Source organism: Vanellus vanellus, assembly GCF_965231255.1.
Source record: "Vanellus vanellus genome assembly, chromosome: 5".
NCBI classification, from domain to species: domain Eukaryota; kingdom Metazoa; phylum Chordata; class Aves; order Charadriiformes; family Charadriidae; genus Vanellus; species Vanellus vanellus.
The window spans coordinates 64,229,789-64,249,912 of record NC_138910.1 but is presented as its reverse complement, the minus strand read 5'-3'; the positions used below and the strand labels follow the sequence as shown (position 1 = coordinate 64,249,912).

The 20,124-nt window shown below is 41.0% G+C and overlaps 1 protein-coding gene across 1 annotated transcript; it reads left to right on the top strand.

Annotated features, from left to right (window-relative positions):
• The first annotated feature begins 11,887 nt into the window (after positions 1-11,887).
• On the top strand, positions 11,888-19,776 carry LRRC8D (leucine rich repeat containing 8 VRAC subunit D). The gene is made up of 2 exons (XM_082484666.1): positions 11,888-12,015; positions 16,926-19,776. Exon 2 carries the CDS (start codon positions 16,928-16,930, stop codon positions 19,496-19,498), a length of 2,571 nt encoding a protein of 856 aa, XP_082340792.1. The 5' UTR covers positions 11,888-12,015; positions 16,926-16,927; the 3' UTR covers positions 19,499-19,776.
• The last annotated feature ends 348 nt before the right edge of the window (positions 19,777-20,124 follow it).

Genomic DNA, 20,124 nt, shown 5'->3' with positions numbered 1-20,124 from the left:
TGTGTCCACACAGAAACACATGTACATGCTCAAAGAAAACTAGTCAGCTCCTGGACGTGTCTTGTGATGCTTGTCTTTGCACTGTCCAAGGGTCTTGGGTGGAAAGGAATCTGAAGAGTTGCAAAGCGGGGGAGGGAAGTCTTAAAACAAGAATATAATAATACAATAAAAGTTTCAAAACTTGAGCAAACGCAAAAGTTCAAGCATTTTAGCATCTCTGTCTTTGTAGGTGGCAACGGTAAATTTGTGGTCATGCCATTCGGGTCCAAAGATGGGACCAGTGACTGGACTTTTTTTGAAGCTCTGTGAAAGGATAAAAGTAATAGCTCAGTCCTACCTCCCTGGGCTGCCTGTCTAATTTAATATAGCACTAATCTGGCAAAGAATCAGGTAGCAATACTGGACATTTGAACAGAGTGAAATACATTGTTAAATTCATAGGTGCTGCAAATTAGCACTTAAGAGCTGCACTAAGAAGCACAGTTGATAAGTGGGATATTTTGTGGCTCTTGTATGAATGCCATATTTTTCCCTGTGTGCTGTCATTCCAATGCAAGTTAAATTCTTTGTTGTAGAAAAAGCTAAATATTTTGGAATGCTGAGTCTGAAACACAGATGATATACTGCAGTAAGACTCCCATGGGATTTTTTTATGAGATGGATTTTATTTGTTAAATGAGTTTTCAGTAGTTCTTCAGTACATGCTATTGTATTGCTTGCGTGATGTCTTACAGTGTCACTGGTCTGATCTGGACTGTGATGACTGAATAAATTGCATCATTTGCTAACTGTGGAAAGGCGGCTTGATCTGTAAGACACATTTGTGTATATGTGCATTTTGTAATATAACCATAAATCATAAATTAAAGATGTTCATTTAATGCCAAATGTGAGCTGTATTCATAGTTCTTAGTGTTCTTGCCTGCCCACAGGAGTTCCAAGAGTCAAAGGGGATTGTAGAGGAAATTGAAGCTGCTTTTGTACTTTGGGGGGGGGGGGGGAGGAGTAACGAAATAAGTTATGTATTCTAAGACATCTTGAAGATGGAGACTTTTAAGTGGTCTTTGGGCTTCTACTAAGGAACATGCTGCTGGCAGTTTGGTTTTGTGCATTAGAGGAAAGAAAACACTAGAAATCCCTTGGCTTTCATCTGTAGAGAAATAACTGCACTTTGCAGCTATGTTTTGGTTGTATTGGGTTTTGGCATGGTTGCGGTAATTTATAGTTTTATATCCTGTGGTTTTTCAGTGACTTACATTACTAAGAAGAAATAGTTTGTCCTGTGTAGTGGTTGGTGAGATTGTGTTACAGTTGGCAGGGGGACCTTGCCTAGGAGTTGGAGGATCAGACCTGTGGTCTGTTGTGGCTTTAACAGTGACAGCGGTCTCAGAGGAGGACTGGAGAAAGACTGGCTGTGGTGTAGCTGGCTGGGGTGACATAACCTACTTGATTGTTCCTTGCTGACTTTTGCCTTGGAATATAGAGGTGTAGTGCTTCTAATTAAAAAGCTTAAGTGCATGTCTAACCTGGAAAGTTTGAATATTTCATGTTAATCTGCACACAATTTTGCTCATCGCTAACAAACTTTCATTTTGACTCTGCTACAGTGAGGGGGGTAGAAGGATCTTTATTCGGATCTCTGTTCAAATTGCAGCTATTCACAAACAGCAACTCGGAAGCAAAAAATCATTTTATATAACTGGATAATTTTAAGCGTGCCATCATCACACAATCATTTTTCTTTTTTTTGTTAACTGAAGGCAGTAAAGATTCCCTAATAAATGAGTCACAATAGCATTATTGCTCTTATTTATATAACGTGAGATTTTGTGGTCTAAGCCCGTTGGCCTTTACCTCCATGAGTGTTTTAATTATTGATGGAGGTTTTGGTTTTTTAAAGCTACTTCATGATTACTCATTTTGTTTGTTTCTTGGAATCATAGAATCATTTAGGTTGGAAAAGACCTTTTAAGATCATCTAGTCTTATACATATACAGCCAGTTGTATCTTCTCCCTTTAGGGGTGAAAGTAAAACTTTATTAGAACTTGCTTCTCTTAACTTGATGAAGCAGGTATCAGTGAATGTGGCCAGCTTCAGCAAGTAAGTCTATGCAGAGCATGAAGAAGTGTTATCCCCAGATTAACTGTATATGGAAACCTCAGCTACAATCCCTGAGGAAGAGTTCCAATAACTGGAGAGAAATAGCTTTATTTGTGAATTGTACACCCACATGGAAATAGCAAAATTTCCTGCGAACTTACAAGTGCTCCAATGCTATCTTTGTTAAATCACTTTTCAGAATAGAGTCACGTATTAAGGAATAATTCCAACACACGGCTAATACTTGTAAAATTTTTCAGGATGTCTGTACTTTGTGACTTTTCTCGTGGTCAAAGTGTTGCTAATATAGAAGATAAAAGGAGATTTATTCCCCTTTCTAGCCCACGGCACAGACTTAAAGGTTCTTGCTTTTATAACTGGTCAAGCTTGAAAACTTTGCCTTCCTCAAACACTACGCCGTGTTATACAGTATGAAATCTGATGTAATTCAACTGAATTTTTGGACTGTTAATCTTTTTGAGACAGGATTACACAATGCATAATGCAGTAGGGCTTTGATATAGACTAGGAAATTGAACCTTTTATGCAATATAAATATCAAGTGCTAGCAGAGTCTAGCTCTTTGTCCAAAAATCACTTGTTTGTTGGTTTGCTTGAATACAAAGGAACTCTGACCAAGACCCAGGAGCTGAGCACTACACAAGGAGCACAGAGCACACAATGCAAGTATTGTGAAAGGTAGTGGCATCTGATGCATGGCATGATGAGACAGGGAGGATGCCCCTAATGAGTCAGGAGCAGGATTGCCATAATGGTCTGTCAAATAAAGAATGTCTTAACCCAACAGTAGCTCTTACACTCATAACAGAGCAAGCAGCATGATAAGCCATTAGCCCCATTTTAGGACAAGGCTGCAGCTTTCCATCAAGCCTAAAGAACGATGCCAGACAGCTGTTGTACTGGCTCTTCCCTTACTTTGGGTTTGAAGCCAAAGTAACAGCCATATCATGCCTGCTTATGCATGGTGAGCAAGAATCCAACTTTGATATTTCTGGAAAAGCCTTGTGATCCAGGGCCTCTTCACTGCCAACATGGACATGGCTTACAGCAGTAGCACATCACCTGCCTTCTTCAAGTCACCGTTTCGGGTCTGTGCTGCAAGGTCAATTGGTGCTGTGTGTGGATGGGGGTAGAGCACAGTCACTTTGGCTTCCTAAAGCAAGTCTGTTCTTGAGAAACTGAAACCAGTGAAGGCTTAAAGGAATAATTTAATTAAGTTTTGTTAATCCAAAGTCGCTTGCTGGTTTTATATCTAAGAGAAAGGGTTTTTATTGTTAGCCTTTGAGGAACTTGAAATGGAGATTAGAATTGCTGATTAGCCTAAAAAGGAATAAAAACTATCATAGAGTCCTGGGCTTTGATAACATTTTTCTTATTTAAAAAAAATGTACATAAGGCATAATTTGGCACGCAAAATTCTTGGTCAAAGACAGGCTGTTACAAAACTTTATTATAAATTAAATGGATGGTTTCTTTCATGTTTTGGTCTGGCCATGACAAATCCTAAACTCTGAACTGATGGTTTATGGGAATGTAGTCATATGTATTATTGCTGTACACCCACATGCACAGGCAGTAGTCCAAGTGTGCAGATGAGATAACAAGAACATATAAATAAAGTGGTTGGCTAGTTGTCATAACGTTCTTGAGTAGATCCTTGTTAAAATAGTGCCAGTCAAACTTATGAATAGAGCTGGTGTATCGAAGATTACTTGCATTCAGCTATGACGTGATACAGGTCACTGTGTGGGTAATTTGTGGCCATTCTGTGTTTTTGTTTTGTGTTGAGTCAACAATTTGAAATGCAAACCAAGATCTCAAGTAATCCCCGATTGCCTCCAGGCTGCCCTGTTCCAAGTCAAGCGTGTTTGTGAGCCCACAGAGCCATGCCACCTGATCACTCAGGAGTCTGAGGAGGTCTCTGCATGCTTGTGGGAGAGGAACACTCTAGCTGTCCTGTCTCCCACCACCACCACTGCACTGGAACGGGCGTTTTCTGGCACTGCTACAAGGTAAAAGCAACATTTGCTCCATTGTTCCTGCTATATTTATGTGAGTAGGTGATGCCCTGTCCATCACACATGCCTAATAGAAATACTGCTGGAAATAATGTTAAAGGACAGTTTGCCTTAGGACAAGTCCTGAGTCTCCACCTTGTTCTGCACAGGCCACCAGGGCAGCAAGGGGAGCTGGATTGTACCTCTTTCTGAAAGCCTTGTGTTATGCTCAGTGGAAGGCACAATGGGAGCCACAACTCTGAAATCAGTGGTGATGTACTTGCACAAGCTCAGACTTCCAGTTCTGCCGCCCCTCCTTTTTTTTTTTTTTTTTTTTTTTTAAATCTTGGCATGCTGGTGGAAGGGCTAGAAGATGATTTAGAAGGAAAGAAGGAAAGGACCCCTCTCCCAGGTCAGTATGATACTATTGCTGCGTCCTGAACTTGCCTTGCTGGTTACCTGGGCTTGCACAGAACCTCCTGGGGACCTGACTGGGGCCAACTGGAGGATGTGAAAATTACCTTGTTTAGCTGTGTATTGAAACAATGGCAACAACGAAACCTGACTGTTTTGTTTTCCTCCAGTTAGGGGGCAACTCTTCTTTTATTTCCATAGCAGCTGGGGAGCGGCTGTTGTGCTTTAAGTGATGAGTAACTTGCCAAAACAAGTTCAAATGGCAAGCACCTGGGGTAAGGAGAAGCATTACCTACAGAATAAGAAAAGCTGCCTCTGGACAGATTTCCCCATTTGACCATCCAAGCAGATATCACGTTGGCTGTAAAAGACAGACAGACAGTGAGCTGGTACATGACTGCATGTGTGTGAAGGTGGCTGCCAAAAATGTTATTGCGAGCGCATGGGGAAGGCCATAGTAGTCACAGCAAGGTGGTAAGTGCTGGAGCAGGAGTGACATCTGTCCGTAGATGACATTGAATAAAATGTCTCCTTTCTACATTTTTATTTTGTTTGAGTTGAAGTGAAGTACATACTCGGAAAACTTCATTGGCTGTTTTAAAACAGACTTGACTGGAAAGGAAAGCTTCATTGTCTGCTTTACTGGAAAGGCAGGTTTCAAGAGCTGTTATGTTTACTGCCTTATTTTTGAGATAGCATCATCCTCAAACCAGTGGGAAGGGGTATGGCTACGTATATAGGAATGCTGTAACTGTAAATGGATTTATCTGGACACAATGCTAAGCCTTTTCAAAGACAGCAGTGCCTTAAAATGTTACCTTTGATTATACTTTTAATCGTGCTGCTATCCCACTTTTTCTATCTTTTTCTGGAAGCCTGATGGTTTTTGTTTTCTTGCTTTGAATTTTACAGCCACGAACATGCTTGTCATTGCCTAACAAATAATCACTTTTAGGTTGTAAGCCTTCAGGGGCAAGGGTTGTCTGCTTGCTCCCTGCTGGAGAGCCCTCAGTGCAGAGGTTACAATTCCAGCTGGAGCATTTGGGTCAAATCATAATATAAATTTAGCAATAGTAAATATTTAAATTGGAGGCTGTATGGATCTGTTGGTGCTGGTGAATGGCAGCAAGCAACACAATTGAGCCTTTCTAAACCTTTTTGCAGAGCTGGAAGCTTGCTTGTTAGAGCAGGAGTGCCACAGTCTCATGGAAGACAGCAAGCAAGTCTTTTGGAACATTTCTTTCTATTCTTAAGGCAAGGTTTTGAATGGGGTTTTGAAAAAATACAGCATAAAAAGGAAGGAGGTGATCTGAACTCATCAGCAAAACGTCAACAGCCTCCAAAATATGTGTTGTAGCGTAATTCCTTTTTATGCCTAAGAACCGAGATTGAAGTACACACCCTGAACCAAACAATTATGGGACTTGATGGACTAAGTAAACAGCTTACCTCTTACAGAAAGCAGCTTAAGTTTAGAAGAGGAAAAAAAAATATAGTAAACTTAAATCCCTTTGAGGATAAATGCTTCAGCTGCAGGCATTTTTCCTGGCATGAAACCACTGGAGATTCAGCTATTGAAAGCTTGGCAGGAATGTGGTAACATTAATAAGTCATCCTTCATCTGTTGATCGGAGTTTTATGTGAGAAATCATCATTGTTACCCATCTGCCAGGACATCCGAAGCACAGAAGATCTCTTTGCTTGATAAAGAGCAGGTAGGGTTGGGAGCAGGTTATTTGTTGTCCAGTATCTACCCGGAGCGGGGGGAGACAGGGTGGTGGGAGGGGTGTTGGAGGCTGCCTAGCAGTTATCTCAAGTAGTTTCAGTGATATGGCTTTGTAGCTAGTCCTCGGCTTGACTGAGGAAGTTCTCCCCTTCTCCCTGGGGAGAGAAGAAGCTGCATGACATTTAAGTAGGAGCGTAGTTTGACTGTTGCCCCATAAAGAGTTGGAGAGACTGTGTATTTGAAAACTGAGGGTGCAGCCTATTTAATGAGCTGTAAACCTGCTGCCCTATTATTATTATTTTTTTTTTTTTTAACCAAGGCAGCTCTATGTTGGGTAAAAGTGGGAAAAAGGAAAGGTGGACTTTGTGTTTTTTCACATCCTGATTCTCAGCTGCACTTGATGCACCTTCTTAGTGCCACGGAAAAGATCTTGGCAGAAATGGAGGAACTCTGATGTGCGAGTAGGAGGCTGGCGTTTACATGTAGCTGCTTGTGTCACTGGGTGCTTTTGGTGTTTGGGGTTTTTTTGTGTGTGTGTGTGTTTTAATTTGCTTTTGTTGTTTTAATTTTTTAATTTGTGTGACCTGTCCTAGATCTCTCTTAGCTAATGAATGTAATGGAAGTGTCACTGCAGGTACTTGAAATACAGTAGTTCATGTGTGTGCAAATCTTATCTATGAAACTTCTGTTTAATGTGTAACCCAGTGAGAGACATTGTTTGCTGTTCTGTCTGAAGAGATGAACCAGTTCAGGTAGGGAACAATGGAGCCTGTTCTTTAGTTAAAGGAACTTTTTGTCTGCTCTTGGCTCTAGATCTCCGTGAGGATGCCGTAAATGTTCCAGTGCAAGGTCACTAGCACGTCCATTAAAAATAAAAAGAAGGAAAGTATTCATTGAAAATAACTTACTTTAACTTACTTCGGTTACTCAGTAAACCTGCTTCCATTCTGATGGGAATACAGTTTAGAAATTAAGTAAACCTAGACTTTAGTACTACGATTTAGGGTGGAAGGGTCATTTTGCCCTTAAGAGGGACTATTAAAACCTACAGCAATGTGAACTTCAGTGACACATTTCTTTTTCTTCAGTAGGCACTCCTTCCTATTCTTTAGGTATGTTTAGGGTGTGTAGTTAAAGGTACTAATATATCCTGTAATAAGATTTGTATCTTTACAGTCTGTGGCTTAAAATCCCCAAACTAGCAGCCCTATGCCAAGTTAAATTTCTTACCGCTTTTGAAGTTACCCCAGTTACAAGTGAATCCAGAACAAGATGAGACAGAGACTGGCAGCGTGTGGGGCTGTGGATCAGAAAGGCATATTTTTCAAAGTAATTGCATGAGTTGCTGAGTGCCATCTCTACCTGAGATCAAGCTATTGTAGCCTTGTGAACTTATTTATGTAAAAGCAAATTTAAATAACATCTCGGGGTCTAAACTATTTTTTTAATTGTTCTGTTTTTCATATTTCTAAACTCAAATGGAAATATAATTTTATATAATTTTTTTCCTTTTTCTCTTCCAGTCCTTTTAATTACTTTTTTAAAAATTGCATCACCGGGTGGTTGGGTTTTTTGTGTGATAAAAAGCAGCCTCTAGGGACTGGAGTTGCCAGATGTGCTTTTATTTTGGTGCAGCTTGCTTTTGCATCTTGATAAATTCCAAAAGTGCTCTGGTCAGTAGAAGCGCCAGATGTTTGCCGCGTGTTCCTGTACTTCCGATAGCGGTCATGAAAACACTGAAGAAACATCACTGGCTAAAAGACAGGGGAACAGCAGATTTTGAAATGGCAAAGGGATTAAATGTTTAACACTTGAGCGCAAGCAGCTATTAGAATTTATTGGATGGTGTAACTTTTAATTGCATTGTGTGTCCGTGTCAGCACAGGTTAAATCAACTACAGTAACTTTCAGTTGTGTCTGTACTTGAGTAAAAGTGCTGAGTGTTAAACTGGGGGTCTTGCACACATAAATTAGGCTGTCTTTTCAAGATTACTGGTTTGGGTATGTTTTAGGAACTCTGTGAAATGAGATACTAAATGTCTGCTCACTGTTTTTTTTGTTCCAGTCTGGCTAGATAAAACAGAAAATTCTGTTGGAAATCTGATTGCTGAGCCTTAGCATCGTTACTTCAATCACTGCTGATGTGCTGCCTCAGATAAAAGAAGGGTGAATCAGTATTGCATAAATAACGGCTGTTGTAACAGCAGTGCAAGGTCTGGAGTGCGTGTGCTGGGGTAGACTGAGGCATGTTCTTTGCCTTCATCTGCAAGGTCCTCGCTACTCTGCTGTAGGATTTCTTTTCAGGTAGTTGTGCTATGCAAGATTCCTCCTCTTCCTGAGAGAAATTGCCAGTCAAATGCCTGTGCAATCATGGACTGTTACAGATATGAAAAGCATGAGTTCAGTATTTACCCCTGCTGGGGTCTAGCCTCATTAGTCATCTCTCTTGGTTTCTTGCATGTTGCCTTGCAACATGGTGGTTTGTTTTATAACTAAAATCACATGTGGCTAACTGACTTGAATTGTAACACATGTAGCTAAGAACACTGAGCTCTACCAATGGCAGAGACCCATGCAGAGGGATGCTCAAGGACCACTCTCTTCTCCACTCTTGTTTCCTTCTCCCATTTCTTCTCTTATGCTTTTTACGGTCTCCAGGGCTACCAACCTGGGCGAAGTGAGGACAGAGTACAGTGTTGCTGCACATTCAGCTTAGGCTCTTTCTGAGCTTTTTGAGATCAAAAACTGACAAGTTGTATTCTGAAAGATACTGAGTGCTTGCACTGCACCCTGAAGCCTGGGGATAAATGTGAAGAAAACTTTTGGTCAAAGCAGTCCTCTAGTAGGAGGATGGCTCAGGAGTACTGCAGTAGGCAAAGAGGGAAGTTGTTAATTTTCTGTGCTCTGTGGATACAGAATTCACATGTGGCAAACACAGAGTTAATTGTGTTATTAATCTTTGGGTGCTTTGGGAAGCTAGTCGGAAATACAGCATTGGGCTCCTGTCTCAAAAGTCACCCTTAAACAGACCTCTCTGGTCATTTACAGCAAGGCAGGAATGAGGTATGATTCTAGAGTTTATTGTTAGGGAAATTATGGCCGCTAATACTGCTTTTTAAATATCACATTGATTACAAAACCATCTGTGTAGGAGTGGTGTATAGCACTAGACCTTCAAAGAGCTGGTAAACAAGGAAGATTCAGTGTAAACACTTAAATAGCAGGATCCAAAAGTAGGTTAGAGTGTTATACAATCTGAAAAAGCCCAGCTTTGAAGGGCAGAATTTTTGAAGATTTAAATAATAAAAAAAGTTTTTTATAGGCTTAATTTTTGTAAATGGGTACTAATTTGACATTGATTATATAAAGCAAGAATCTTATTTTTGTCTCCAACTTACTGACGCTCAACATTTCTCTATGCAGTCTGACAAATTAGATTTTGATAACTTTTTGTTAACTAAATTACTGTCAGTCAGGTCAATGTTGTTCATAAAGATGATGATTGCTTAGTTGGGGAATTGATTTACAGTATATATCAGAGAGTATATGTTCCCTCTAAGGGGAAGTCCAAAATTATAGCTCTGCAGCTTGGGCAGTGGAATGGGGGAGTTGGGGAGATGGGTTAGTTATGAGGGCTTTGGTTTTTCTTAAATAATGAGTGTATGAGTGGTGCTAATTAAGCCTCCTTAATCACGTATGTTATCAAATAACAGCATCCTATTTTTCCATAAATATATATATATAAAATAAAATTTAGTTATAATTGAAAGCTGTTGTGGAAGTCTTGTTCCTTAGTTGGAATGTTTTTCTCTATAGGATCCTTATTCAGGGATCATCCATTATGTTGACACAACATCTTGTGGTACACCATCTCTAAAACACTACCTTCAGTGTGAAATGCAATTAATTTTAAGAAAGTCAGATTGTACAGATAAATATCGTATCCCATAGAAGTTTGCTTAGCCTGAAATATCAAATAGGCCAAAACAATAACAGTTTGCTCAGTCAAGGGGTAGCCAAACAAAAACAAACCAACCCAGATCTTGCAGATTGATCTAAAACTGGTAGATTTGGCCAATGTCAGATGCTTAAGGAAGAAAAAGCAAGTGGGAATTCTTGTCATTCTAATTTGGTGGAAAAAATAACGGAAATCTTCTTCCATGCAGGTTCTTATGTTAAATCTGTTTCTGATCTCCCTAAGACAAAAACACTAATCTAGAAGTATCTGACACCATAAGCCACACTGTAGTCCTTGCATTCTGGTGTTAATGTTCTGCAATACCTTCTGTCACTTGAAGGAGTAGCAAAACATTTCCTATGGTAGAGAAACACATCTTTAAAAATACCGATGTTGTATTTTATTGTGGAACGGTTCCTGGGCTTTTCAGGCAATAGGGGGTACTCAACGCACAAATCCATGCTTAGCTGAACTTGGGGGTTTCATTTGCAGGATGCCTGAGAAGAGAAGCTGTAGTCACAGTTGTACCTAAAACTGGTTTTGTAACTTGAGTTGGGTCAGGTAGAGCAAAGCACAATAATCCCCTGTTGGAATAAAGCAGCAGAGAGTTAACTCCCCTTTTTCCAATGAGCTGCTGCTTCTCCACAGCTATCCAGAGGCAGTGCCTCAGGCAACATACTAGGAGCTGCAAACCAGGCTAGGAGTAGTTGTAATACTCCCAGCTACAGTAGCAGGGACAATTTCCCTCTATTACTATTACAAGATCCTAAAGCTGGTGTTTTGGCTAAACCTCCTTCAGTTTGTTCTAAACTTCTTTTAGTCTCAGAAACTGAATAACCAATGCAGGTGATGAATGTGTTTGTGTATTCAGAATGCATAAATCTACTCACAGGATCACAGAATCACAGAATCACAGAATTATCAGAGTTGGAAGGGACCTCTAGAGATCATCTAGTCCAACTCTCCTGCTAAAGCAGGATTGCCTAGAGCACATTACTCAGGACTGCATCCAGGCGGGTCTTGAAAATCTCCAGAGAAGGGGACTCCACAACCTCCCTGGGCAGCCTGTGCCAGTGCTCTGTCACCCTCACCGTAAAGAACTGTTTCCGTGTGTTTGAACGGAACTTCCTGTGTTCTAACTTGTGCCCATTGCCCCTCGTCCTGTCACTGGGAACCATTGAAAAGAGCCTGGCTCCATCCTCCATCAACCCACCCTTTAGATACTTGTACGCCATAATAAGGTCTCCCCTCAGCCTTCTCTTCTCCAGGCTAGAGTCCCAGCTCTCTCAGCCTTTCGTCATAAGGGAGGTGCTCCAAGCCCTTAATCATCTTAGTTGCCCTTCGCTGGACTCGCTCCAGCAGTTCCCTGTCCCTCTTGAACTGGGGAGCCCAAAACTGGACACAGTATTCCAGTTGTGGCCTCACCAGTGCCGAGTAGAGGGGGAGAATGACCTCCCTCGACCTACTGGCCACACTCTTCCCTATGCAGCCCAGGATTCCATTGGCCTTTTTGGCGACAAGGGCACATTGCTGGGCCATGGATAATGGATCTTTTCTGAATGTCTTCGTGCTTTATTTTACAAGAGATTTGGGGCTCCTTACAACTTGGGGTTGGGGGGGGGGAGGGGGGAGATGATGGTGCCATCTTTTTGATCTTTGCAGATGGTCTGTGGAACTATTGATATTTGCAGCATCCTGGCTCGGAGGAATCTCATAATCCATTCTTATCACATTAAGGTCCAATTGCCTGCCTTAATAGGATATTGCAGAAGTAGAAAAACAACAAAAATAGAAATGGTTAGTAGAAAGAGTAAAATATACAATGGAAATCAATTTAAACCTATGCTCACTTGATCAAAAGCAAGCTAGCAAAGCCTTTTAGTTATGGGAAAACTTTTCTTCTTAATTTCCTGTGGGAAGGGAGAAAACAATTTTGTTCATGGTAGCACTTTTTCTTTTCAACTAGAAATGTTTTGGCTTTTTTTTTTTTTTTAATTCTTGACCAGTTGTGGTGACAAGGCTAATGCAAGAATCTTTTTGTTTCCTGAAACAAAGTGGGTTTGTTCAGAGTCTTGGGAACCTGAAAGTAAAATGAGAGGTTCCTGTGCTACAATTCTGTTTTTATTTGTTTGTTTTAACCTTGAATTTGCTTTAACTTTAAATATGCTTTTGAAACAGGAGAGCCAGTGAATTACAGGGGCAGAGAGATGAAGTTTTTAACAGTAAGTACAGGAAGAAGTAGGATGTAAATAAACATTAGTGACATACCAATCTGTTGCTTCCTTTTCCTCTAACTTCTGTCTTTAAGCTAGGACAGTTTCTTAGAAAATAACCCCAATATGTCCACTTTGTATTTCAGCATTTATAGTCTATGTCAGAAAAATTCACCAGGTTAATCGCATTCAGAGTTGTTTCTATTATAGCTTTTCTTTAAGACTAATGAAAGGATTACTTGCTAAAATTAAAGATCTTCCTTATTTTGTGTAGCTGTGCAGCCCTAAATATCATACTGTAATAAGCTTGAATTCACACAATGCTTATTAAAACTGAACTAAAACATGCTATTTTAAAAAGGAGACTATGCCCTGAAATTCCATATTGGGAATTAAAAACTATTTCTCTTAAAAAAAAAAAAAAAAAAAAAAAAAATTTCTAGTTTGGGTCTAGATCTCAGTGTGTCAAAACCCCATGTTCTGCTGAGCCTCAAGGTCTGTTCAGTGCCTTGCAAGCCCTGAAAAGGGCTGAAAGCAATGCATGTTTTCACCATGAGAAATCGGACATTTTGGCTTTTCAGCTGCATAGTACTTTGATCTTCAGTTCGAGCTACCTGCTTACAGACTTTGTTTTGCATCAGGATCGTGAATAGAGCATGCACTGGTCTCGAGGGAAGCCCACCTATGGCAGGGAGCCACAGGCTCTACCTGCCAGACACAGACTCACATTTAGGTCTGTCTTTTTTTTGTCTTACTACCGTGTCATCACTGTAGTTTATCACCCCCCCCCCCCCCCCCCCCCAATCTGGCACCCTTGAAAGGTGGTGAAAATTAGTGATGAAAATACTATCTACTTCAAGGAATGTTCTGGACAGTAGGTTTTAAAAGCAGGTTCTGAAAGCTTTAAATAGTTTAAGTTTAACCTTGGAATAAAGAAAACCCCAAAAAAACATTACAGTACTGTAGAGACCTGTTGTTCTGAGTTCCTCTTAATAGTTTGGCTCCTAAGCATCTGCAAAAAAAAAAAAAAGGGTAACTTCTGTGGTTATTAGTTTTGTGAAATCAAACACCAATACATGTAATGATGGATTTAAGGGAGAAAATACCACATTTATTTGTAGCTTGTCAGTCAGAATGTGTCTTATACTGTGTGTAGGTTTATAGTTTTTCATTTTGTTTTTTAAGACTGGGAGCGTTTAAATATTTTAGGCATATGTGGACATTAACCTGATTCCAGCTCTTGGAATTGATTTTTGTGAGCTAGAAAAAGGTTTGCCTTTCTTTTATGAGACAGTGTTAGACAGTAATGCCACAGAGGGTATTTTTGTGTTTTATAACTGCTAATCTCTGCCAAAACAGCAGCTCTTCTGTGAGTATCAGTAACTTGAAAGAAAAGACATGTTCAGAGCACTGAATGTGGTACTTCTCGGTGTAAAGCTCTTGTTACACCACGCTGCCTATAAGCTCACAAAGAGGATTACACGGGCTTTGTTGTGTCTCCTAACCCTTCTTGAAATCATTTTGTGTGCGTGTAAGACAGGTCTGATGGAGGTGATTTTTAGCTTTAACTTTTCTTATTGTTCTTTCTAAGTCTTTATCTGGAACCACTTTGTCCTATCTCATTCTTTTCCATTATTTCAGTTGCTTAGAGCAGCCGTGTATGCAGCGCTTGGGTTTTGTTGCTTTATCCACGTGTTCTTATGGCAGAAGCAAAAAAAAAAAATCACCTTCATTCTGTAAAAGGCATTCTGCGTGTTGTGTCCCAAACCGCAATGAGGTAACTTCCCATGTAATTAGCTAGTGCAAAGTTGAGGGCAAGGCTAGCCCCAGAGGAACAAGCAGTAGCAGCTACCCATGTGCATTACGGGAGTCATCTCATTCCTCCTTCCCAGCTTGCTTGCCACCTCCTCCCTGCACATTGCATAGCTCCACGGGCAGAGGCACGGCCGTAGTAAGCATGCATGACTTGTCCTTGCTAAGCGTTTGGCCCTGTGCTGTCCAGTTGAACTAGTAACCTAGTGGAGGAGATCTTGTGGCTGCCACGGTGGGTGAGACCACAGATAGAACAGCCTGGAGACCTGTGAGAGCATCCCTTCCAAACGGCTTCCAAGAAAGAAGAAAAAAAAAAAAAAATCCATGCAGGAAAAACAACCAACCAGCCAACTCTGCTGCTGTTTTGTGGATCTCCTGTCCTGGGTAGGTGGCAGTTGTGCTTCAGGAGTAAGGAGGGTCCTTTTATATCTATCTGGTCACATTAGTACAAATGACTAACGATATTCTTTTGCATGGGGTTGTTACTGAAATGTCGAATGTAGCAATTCTAGGGCAAGCAGTCAGGCTGTGACTCAGTTGAGGTAAGCACCAGGAGACATTAAAGAAAATGGGAGCTTGTAGGTAACTCCAAGTTAAGCACTGTGAGGGTGTGATAACTGGGGTGTGTTGCTGGTCTGTGTCCTTCAGTGCTTCCTATAGCAACTACAGCCCTGGGGAGGTGCATGGGGAAAGGCTGCCGAGCCATGCTGCCAGAAGGAGGCTCTTGTGGAGCTGGGAGACCTGTAAGACCCCCACAGCTTGTGTTACTAATGAGGGGGAAGTATTTGACATTCATTTCTCCACTGGAAAATATAGAGAGTGCTGGAAGTTCTTTCTGCCCGTCCCCTGAGGAACTGGGCCTTAACTTTCACATTTTGGCAACTGTGCAAAGAGCACCAACCGAGATGAGTGCTGCAGTGAGATAAAACTCTCTCCTCTCTGTCTGCTTTCACCAAATCCCAGGCTAAGTGTGCAAAACCAGTAAAAGTTCCTGCGAGGAGACCAGGGGCTGGATCCCTCCCTGTGATGGAGATGCTTTCGTTGTGAGCTCCATGCTGGGTCTGTAATGGTGACCATTGGCCTTCCCCACAGACCGAGATCATGGGAGCTGCCCGCACTGGTGTGGGGCAGGAGAGGGGCTAATGCATGCCTTTGACTGTATAGGCAGTAGCTAGTAAGTTCTGCATATAGAAATGTCTGTTATCTTCTTCAGAGAAATGTGGGCTAGAAATAATTAATCATGTTGTATATTCATTGCCTGGGACACTGTCCTTTAGGGTTTGCAAGATGCAGGTCTGTACGAAGTGGTATGCTACAAGTAAAAAGTAATAAATCTGATGCATCTTTATACTGCCTGCTTTGATCTCCTTGTGCTCTGCTAAGCCGTTCTTCTCCCAACCAAAGGGAGCCAGACTGTGTATGATAATGTACATCCTCTCTTTTTCCCATCTCTGTCTATGCACACAAGCTGCATATTTTACTTTAGAAATGGCAAATTTGGGTCACAAGTTCAGCAGTTAAAATGATGATTTTACCACATCCTGCTTGCACAGGAAGCTTACTTTTAAAAAAGTTGGTAAGTTGAGTCCTCTAGATTCTGTCAAAACAAAAAGCAAAGTACACTATTTAAAGCTGCAAAGAGGTTTGGATTCTCACGTGATCAGTTTGCCACTTTGTCTCACAGTGCGTATGTTTTAATTTGAAGTGAAAGCCTTACAGCCTGCTCCTGTGCTACAGGGCCTAACCGGCTTCCTATAATCCCCAGGCTGTGAAGATAGCCTAAAAAAATATTTTGTCCATTACGTTAAGAAAGAGTTGTGTTGTTTTTTTTTTTTTTTATCTTGGTTAGCCAAGTTGTATTTTTCTGAGGAAGGGTTATTTCTTCATTAATGGTGGAAAAAAAGTCATAGAGTACCATTTGGTCCAGTCAATAGGTGATAACTGTTTCTCACTGTATAATATCCAAAGACATAAAAAAAAAACAAACTGTGCCAAATATTCACATAGTAACTGCAAGACTTTCACTTGTGCAGTGGTACTTAAGGGAAAGGAGCCAATCAATCTGGTAAGCAATGTGGATGCTCAACAGCAAGGAGTGGGAGACATTGACTGTTATTGTGTCAGATGAAAAGAAATGAGAGGCCTCACTCGTACAGCACATTTTAGGTCTCTTGTTACATTATGAGTCATGAGCAAGGTGCAAAGCATTTAACAAATGCTATTTTGTTTAAATGCAACTTACTACAAAATAATGTTAGTGCTGGATTTTATGCGTTCAGACTCAAGCAGTCATTTTTACAGAATTGGATTTTTTGCAGTGTAATCAATTGTTGCTCTTCATGTTATTAATATGTATCAGCTACAGCACTTTACCTTTCAGATATTTCAGTTGCACAGAGCAGGCCTTGGTGCTTGTACTGTGAAGAGGTAAAGATATGTAAATATCATCCGGCCTGAAGTGAGAAGACTTCTGTTTTGATGCTAAAATAATGCGTCATTTCAGTACATATCCTTTGAGAAAACTGTGTTGAGTGGAATGATGGACAATGTGTGACAGGCAACGAAACATAATAAAAACCGGAACTTTCTGAGGATCCATATGTCATGTTGTGATTGTTATAAAATGGTAAAATAACCCGCTCACCAGTCAACAATACTGATTTTGTCTTTGTTCTCTTGTAGGAATGTTTACCCTTGCAGAAGTTGCATCGCTCAATGACATCCAGCCAACTTATCGTATCTTGAAACCATGGTGGGATGTATTTATGGATTATCTAGCTGTTGTTATGTTAATGGTTGCCATTTTTGCTGGAACCATGCAGCTGACCAAAGACCAAGTGGTCTGCTTGCCAGTTTTGCAGTCTACTGTAAATTCAAAAGCACAACCCAGCACATCAGGGAAGGCTGACTTTACCACTGTGGAAACAACCACTGGTCAAGGAGAAGACTCATCAATGAGAACGGTTTCCTTTGGAAGTTCCCCTACTGTAACACCTGACATACCTCTGAGCAGAGCTACCTCTTCTCAGTATCAACCCACTGAATCAGGCCCGGAGCTGAAGAAGGAGCAGAAAGATTCTTCAGGCCGTAAAACAAATTTGGATTTTCAGCAATATGTATTCATTAACCAGATGTGCTATCATTTGGCTCTTCCTTGGTATTCAAAGTATTTTCCCTATCTTGTTCTCATCCATACTATCATTTTAATAGTCAGTAGCAACTTTTGGTTCAAGTATCCCAAGACTTGCTCAAAAATTGAGCATTTTGTGTCTATATTAGGGAAGTGCTTTGAGTCCCCTTGGACTACAAAAGCATTGTCTGAGACGGCATGCGAGGACTCAGAGGAGAACAAACAGAGATTAACTGGTGCCCAGTCCCTGCCCAAGTATGTTTCCACTAGCAGTGATGAAGGAAGCCCAAGTGCCAGCACTCCTATGATAACAAAGTCTGGCTTCAAATTTTCAGCTGACAAGCCACTGATCGAGGTTCCCAGCGTCACTATTTTAGATAAGAAAGATGGTGAACAAGCCAAAGCACTGTTTGAGAAAGTCCGTAAGTTCCGGGCTCACGTGGAGGACAGTGATCTGATTTACAAGCTCTACGTTGGCCAGACTGTCATCAAGACTGTCAAATTCATATTTATTCTCTGCTATACTGCAAACTTTGTCAACACCATTAGTTTTGAACACACCTGCAACCCGAAAGTGGAACACCTGATTGGCTACACACAGTTTGAATGTACACACAACATGGCTTACATGTTGAAGAAGCTCCTTATCAGCTATATTTCCCTCATTTGTGTCTATGGTTTCATCTGCCTCTACACACTTTTCTGGCTGTTCCGAATACCTTTAAAAGAATATTCCTTTGAAAAGGTCAGAGAAGAGAGTAGCTTCAGTGATATCCCTGATGTCAAAAATGATTTTGCATTTCTCTTGCATATGGTAGATCAGTACGACCAGCTGTATTCTAAGCGATTCGGTGTCTTTTTGTCAGAGGTAAGTGAGAACAAACTACGGGAAATTAGTTTAAACCATGAATGGACTTTTGAAAAGCTGCGGCAACATGTTTCCCGCAATGCCCAGGACAAGCAAGAGTTGCATCTCTTCATGCTGTCGGGGGTCCCTGATGCAGTGTTTGATCTGACAGATCTGGATGTGTTGAAACTGGAGCTGATTCCTGAAGCAAAAATCCCAGCAAAAATTTCCCAGATGACAAATCTTCAGGAGCTTCATCTGTGCCACTGCCCTGCAAAGGTCGAGCAGACTGCCTTCAGCTTCCTCCGGGACCACTTGAGATGCCTTCATGTGAAATTCACAGATGTTGCAGAAATTCCTGCGTGGGTGTATTTGCTCAAAAACCTCCGTGAATTGTACTTGATAGGCAATTTGAACTCTGAAAACAATAAAATGATAGGGCTCGAATCTCTCAGAGAGTTGAGACACCTTAAAATTCTCCACGTGAAGAGCAATTTGACCAAAATCCCCCCCAATATCACAGATGTGGCACCACATCTGACAAAACTAGTCATTCATAATGACGGCACTAAGCTTGTGGTACTCAATAGCCTTAAGAAAATGACTAACGTTGCGGAGTTGGAACTGCAGAACTGTGAACTGGAGAGAATTCCCCACGCCATCTTCAGCCTCTCTAACTTACAGGAACTGGATTTAAAGTCAAATAGCATACGCACAATTGAAGAAATCATCAGTTTCCAGCACTTAAAAAGATTGACTTGTTTAAAGCTGTGGCACAATAAAATAGTCAGCGTTCCTTCCTCCATTACCCACATAAAGAATTTGGAGTCTCTTTATCTCTCCAATAACAAACTCGAATCCTTACCCGCCGCAGTGTTCAGTTTACAGAAACTTAGGTGTTTGGATGTAAGCTACAACTCAATCGCGTCGATTCCAGTGGAAATAGGTTTGCTTCAAAATCTGCAGCATTTTCACATCACAGGAAACAAAGTCGATGTTTTGCCAAAACAGTTGTTTAAATGTGTTAAATTGAGGACTTTGAGTCTGGGACAAAACTGTATTACCTCAATCCCAGATAAAGTTAGTCAACTGTTGCAGCTGACTCATCTGGAACTGAAGGGAAACTGCTTGGATCGGCTGCCAGCCACGCTGGGGCAGTGTCAGCTTCTCAGGAAAAGTGGGCTCGTGGTGGAAGATCACCTCTTTGATGCTTTGCCCCCAGAAGTTAAAGAGGTGTTGAATCAAGACACAAGCATTCCCTTTGCTAACGGGATTTAGGCAGAGGTGAAATGGTCTGGTAGCTGACTTCCAAACGGCAAATGCTAAAAAGTATGGCAATTGTGAGACCATGCGTTTTAGAAAGCAGAATTCCTTGGAAGGCAGGACTACTAGCAGGATTAGAAGAGGTGTAACCGAGTGTTCAATGTTTGCAGTGTTTTAAAAGATTATGTCCAAAATTTTTGAGAGGATAAAGAACCTTAGTAATCTCAATTCTTTTTTCCTTAAATTGTTTGTAACTTGGATGCTGCCGCTTTTGAATGTTTACAAATTTGCTTGCCTGCTTAAAGTAAAGGATTAAATTGATGACCTTTTCTTACTATGCAAGTTATTCTTTAAGGTCTGGATTTACTTTAGTGCATTATGGGGGGAAAAAACAAGGATAAATGTTGTATATGGTACGGTTCTACCAGCACTTGAAACACATGTTGGTGTGTGTTATTAGTGTTTAGCCACCCTCAGCAAACAAAACCAGTTTGGCTGTGCTTTGAACTGCACCAGAACCACCATTTTCCTGTGTTAAGGTATGTGGTTTGCATCAGGCCAAGTGTGTTTGCCTTCATTCTTCATCCTCAAGACCTCATGTTTTTGGGTGAGATTTTTTCTGTGGTCCAGTGTGCTGCTCC

What these genes read in the sequence shown, in the direction of transcription:
- LRRC8D (XM_082484666.1), top strand. Translation starts at nt 16,928, where the DNA reads ATGTTTACCCTTGCAGAAGTTGCATCGCTCAATGACATCCAGCCAACT.